Genomic DNA, 5,147 nt, shown 5'->3' with positions numbered 1-5,147 from the left:
GTTTTTTATTAAGTTTTAGTTTTATTTAATTTGAGTTATTTCAGTACTTCAACATACAAAATGGAAAAGAAATAATATATATATATATATATATATATATATATATATATATATATATACAGTATGTACATGTATATGTATGTGTGTGGCTGTACATACACACATGTTGCTGTTTTTTTAGTGTCTGGCTTAGTGTTATGTTAGAATCATTATTATACTCATACCTTTTGTTCATTTAATATTTTGAATTGTTTTTAGCTTTATTTTTTTGTTTTCATTTAAATGTTTAGTTTTGAAATGTTGTTGTATGCATTTGTCTTTTTTATTTTATTTTCTTAAATGTGTATATACATAGTATTTATAGAGTTTTAGCTTTTAGTTTTAATTACTTTTTCTTATTTGTAAGTCGCTTTGGATAAGTGTCTGCTAAATGACTAAAAGTAAAGTAAAAATATATATATATATATACACATTTATAAATTCAATATATATATTATTTCATTTCCATTTAGTTTGTTGATGTATTAAAATAACTTTAAAAAAAATTAAAAATTAAATAAAACTAAAACTTAATAAAAGACCTATACAGGCATAATAAATTCAGACATAATTTAACTAAAATTAAAATAAATAACTAATACGAATCAAACGACAGTAGTTTATCAGTAATCCTAAAAAATAACACTTACATGCTAAAAAACAACAACTTGCACATAGTAAGAAATGGTTATTAAAAAACTGAAACAGAAGTGAAACAAGTCGTAGGAAGATGTAGAAAAAATATGTGAGAATAAACTCAGCATCCACTCTCTTCTCTTATCCGGGATACTCTTCTTCGATGTTTGTTTACACTGGTTTTCGAAACGGTGCCACCATTCTCAACCAGGCTCAGTCGGGGCCAGTTCTCCTCTGACCAGACGAAACCAGCAGTTCAATTCCAGGCTGCAGCAAAGTCAGATTGTGCAGAGGACTCATCTGGTTCCTGTGGTCTTGTCCCGGTGGCCGTCTGAGACAAGGTCTTTACTGGGGATCTGTATCTGGGGCTCATCTAGTTGTCCTAGTCACATGATGTAATGCTCAAATCTTATTGGACGGCCCATGATTTTGCTTTGCGAAACTGAAAAGATTCGTCGGACTGATTCGGAAAAACAAATTCGCATTTTCGGAGCACGAATGTTCGCGGTCTATGTGGAAGCATCCATAGAAATCTATTGTTTTATTCCAGCGCATCGTCACGTCCGATATATCGCGCTCAGTGTGGAAAGGAATTAAGACTTAAGTTCAGATTTTGCCACCATGCTCACATAATGAATTGTGTGAATGTTGCCAGTGGTGGTCTGTTAAAGATCATTTAGGTAAAAAAAAATTACACTCGAGTCCAACATCTTTTTTTTTTGTTGTTAAATCCAGATTCCAAGCTCAGGTTTAGCCCTGGGTTGCACAAATGCTTGCTTTTAAAATTGGGTTAGTAGTGCCACTTTTAACGCTGAGTTGTGGTGCCAAAGGTAAAGTAATACCAATGGTATCCGGGATACTCTTCTTCGATGTTTGTTTACACTGGTTTTCGAAACGGTGCCACCATTCTCAACCAGGCTCAGTCGGGGCCAGTTCTCCTCTGACCAGACGAAACCAGCAGTTCAATTCCAGGCTGCAGCAAAGTCAGATTGTGCAGAGGACTCATCTGGTTCCTGTGGTCTTGTCCCGGTGGCCGTCTGAGACAAGGTCTTTACTGGGGATCTGTATCTGGGGCTCATCTAGTTGTCCTAGTCACATGATGTAATGCTCAAATCTTATTGGACGGCCCAGGATTTTGCTTTGCGAAACTGAAAAGATTCGTCGGACTGATTCGGAAAAACAAATTCGCATTTTCGGAGCACGAATGTTCGCGGTCTATGTGGAAGCATCCATAGAAATCTATTGTTTTATTCCAGCGCATCGTCACGTCCGATATATCGCGCTCAGTGTGGAAAGGCCTTAAGACTTAAGTTCAGATTTTGCCACCATGCTCACATAATGAATTGTGTGAATGTTGCCAGTGGTGGTCTGTTAAAGATCATTTAGGTAAAAAAAATTACACTCGAGTCCAACATCTTTTTTTTTGTTGTTAAATCCAGATTCCAAGCTCAGGTTTAGCCCTGGGTTGCACAAATGCTTGCTTTTAAAATTGGGTTAGTAGTGCCACTTTTAACCCTGAGTTGTGGTGCCAAAGGTAAAGTAATACCAATGGAGTCATGAAATGTCATGCATTAAGTTGGTTAAAAGCAAATAACTTAAACAATGCTTGCTTCTTTAAATATTAATGGCAATCTGCTAATCACAGAAACATTCAAATGCTGCGTCTGAATGATTTAAAAATGTCGAACGGTGAAGGCAAATGCCTTAACTAGAATGGTGTACTTCCTCTCTGTTAATTTGATCTAACAGTTTAATTGTATATAAATAAATCGCCTTTACTGCTTTCTGAGAATATTGTGCTCAAGGTGTTTTTTGTGTGTATGGTCCTCCAGGTAATTGGCACAGTCTGCTATAAACAGGTGTTTTTGAGTTGTTCTGTAGGCTTGTTTTTCTTGACGGATCTCTTCCATCTGTGTGTAAACAGGTAAACGCTATGATGAGAAGGTGGATAATTTCTCCTTTGGCATTGTGCTCTGTGAGGTAAGAGTCTTTTGTTGTGGTAAACATCTCTGACTCTTTATGAGGACAGCATGTGCTCCTAGAACTGTCATTTATGGAAGTTAAGTTGAGCTTGACTGGTTTGAGTCAAAACTACGTGTAAGAGGACACTTCATGTTTATTTCGCTCTCATTTGTCCTTATTCATTTTTAACTCTTCTTTTGGTGTAGATTATCGGTCAGGTTTATGCAGATCCCGAGTGTCTCCCGAGAACGCTGGACTTTGGGCTCAATGTGAGAAAATTCATTGAGAAATTTCTTCCTGAACACTGTCCTCCAGCTTTCTTTGCATTGGCTGTGGCTTGTTGTGATCTCATCCCTGACAACCGGTAAGTGCCACTGTTTTGTCATGAATGTTCAGCGGTAATATTGAAGGTGAGTTTAAAATAGAAACGATAGGTTATTCCCCAGTAAGACAGATGTGAAATGATCATTTCCTTCGGGTGGTGTGGCGTTCTGATTAATGATCCGCGCTTGTGAAAGTTGCAGGGTTAAACCCTTGAACTGGGATTTTCAGGTTTCCGTGAAGGATACTTTTATTCATTAAATTGATTAAAAGTGACATTTTGTTTTGTGAATGTTAAATTCTAATTAATGCTGTTCTTTTGAACTTTCTATTTAGCGAGGAATCCTGTAAATAAAGTATCATGACTTCTACAAAAATATTAAGCAGCACAACTGTTTTCAACTGATAATAAATCTATCCAAATCCCCATATTAAAATGATTTCTGAAGGATCATGCGACACTGAAGACTGCATTAAGGGCAGGAACAATAAGCGATTTAAAATGAACGGTTATTTTGAATTGTAACGGTATTTCATAATATTAGAGCTTTGAATTTTTGATCAATTAAATGCTGCCTTTGTGAGCATAAAAGACTTCTTTTAAAAACCATACCGACCCCAAACGTTTGAACAGTAGTGTATCTAGATATCACATGTATAATGGTGATTAACATTACCCTAGAATAGATGGAAACACTTTGTGTTCTTACCTCTGTCGTCTTCAGGCCTGCTTTTCAGAAGTTGGAGGACTGTTTTGAGGCATTAGCTCTGAATCAGGAGTTGAATATCCCTCTGCCTGCTGAACTGGATGATCTTCAGCAGACGTTTTTAAGGACTTATGGACCCAGTGAAATTGCCTCTGAAAACCAGGAAAACAACATAGACTAATCCAACAGCAGCACAGGCTGAGATATGGGCTGGATTTTGATGAGTTCACAGAACTGAAACAGAGCATTTACTTTGGGTTTGCATACTGGGAACATGCTGATGCTGGTGTTCTTCGGAGAGGTCTGTCATGACGCTCAGAACTTTGAGGGCATTCTAGAACTGCAGAAGAGTTCTGTTAAAGGAACAGGTACATTTCAGTGACCTTGAGCTTCTTTGTGACATTTTTCCCCTTCTGTCTTACTGTGGATGGTTTAGTTTTGATTTATCCATGTAGCACAAACCTTTAAGAGTGCTTACCACTAGTTGAGTTCTAGAAGTTTCAAATGTCAGATTTTTTCATAGTGTAGCATCCATTAAATTGATCAATTTTCAATCACAACAATTATAAAAGTGTGTTTGTCATTAAACCTTTCAAGAACATGTCTGGGTCATATTTTACCCCTCGCTAAAAAAGGCATTTGAGGCCATTAGGATTAGATTTTAGGACAATTATGCACACCCCCCTCCCACGTTCTGAGCAATGATATTATTTAAAGTTGTATTGTTTATGCCAATTTAAATAATAAATACATCATTGAGAATATTGGGAATTGCAAAAAAAAAAAAAAAAACTTTTAGGAGGAAATGTGATTAATTGTCCTAGAAATGTAAACGTTAAAATTGGATTTAATGTGACCAGGACATGTTTTCAGGTGATTAACCTCGTTATTTCAAAGTATAAAAATATGGAAGGTTCTATTGATTCACGAAATTGAACTCTAGGAATGTAAAGCAAACATTGTTGAAGCACACTGCCCCCTGCAGGCCGTTGTGCTTAAGTGCACGCACTTGACTCCTGACCTCTGTTAACTCTAGAATCTAAAAACCCAGAGAGAGAAAACACTTATGAAAGGAAAATAATACGTTTCTGAGTTCAGATTTGGTTTCTTGGAAATGCGTTTTTACATTGTAGTTAATTCCTGGTACATCAGCTATTTGAAAACTGGAGTAGTTTATTCCGCTGTCATGGACTCGCCTTGTAAATATACCTTGACAGGGCAAGGATCATTTTTTTTCTGTATCTATTTTGTGTGAAAATAAATCATTCAAGTTGTTTATTTTGTTTAAAAATCGTATAAATGTATGAGGTGGCAAGAGGGGCCTTTTACCCCACACACGGTATTTATACAAATACTTCAGCTAAAATAGTTGTTTTTTTAAATAATGTCTAAGTTAATACTTTGTTCAAAACAATCCCTATAGCAAAGTTTGTACTATTTTCTGCTTATTTTGAAAAATAAAAGTATAATTTTTCCCCCAAT

At 36.1% G+C, this 5,147-nt stretch overlaps 1 protein-coding gene across 1 annotated transcript in view; it reads left to right on the top strand.

The window, feature by feature from the left end:
- Positions 1 to 4,738, top strand: part of limk2 (LIM domain kinase 2) — a 20,507-nt gene extending 15,769 nt beyond the window's left edge. The window contains exons 12-14 of the mRNA XM_016288272.1: positions 2,600 to 2,655; positions 2,844 to 3,001; positions 3,684 to 4,738. Coding sequence (XP_016143758.1) covers positions 2,600 to 2,655; positions 2,844 to 3,001; positions 3,684 to 3,846 — 377 coding nt within the window. The 3' untranslated portion in view covers positions 3,847 to 4,738. The remainder of the gene's footprint in view (positions 1 to 2,599; positions 2,656 to 2,843; positions 3,002 to 3,683) is intronic.
- Positions 4,739 to 5,147: the final 409 nt, after the last annotated feature.

This window comes from Sinocyclocheilus grahami, unplaced genomic scaffold (assembly GCF_001515645.1).
Source record: "Sinocyclocheilus grahami isolate Dianchi unplaced genomic scaffold, SAMN03320097.WGS_v1.1 scaffold230.1, whole genome shotgun sequence".
NCBI classification, from domain to species: Eukaryota; Metazoa; Chordata; class Actinopteri; order Cypriniformes; family Cyprinidae; genus Sinocyclocheilus; species Sinocyclocheilus grahami.
This window is presented reverse-complemented; position numbering and strand designations above follow the sequence as displayed.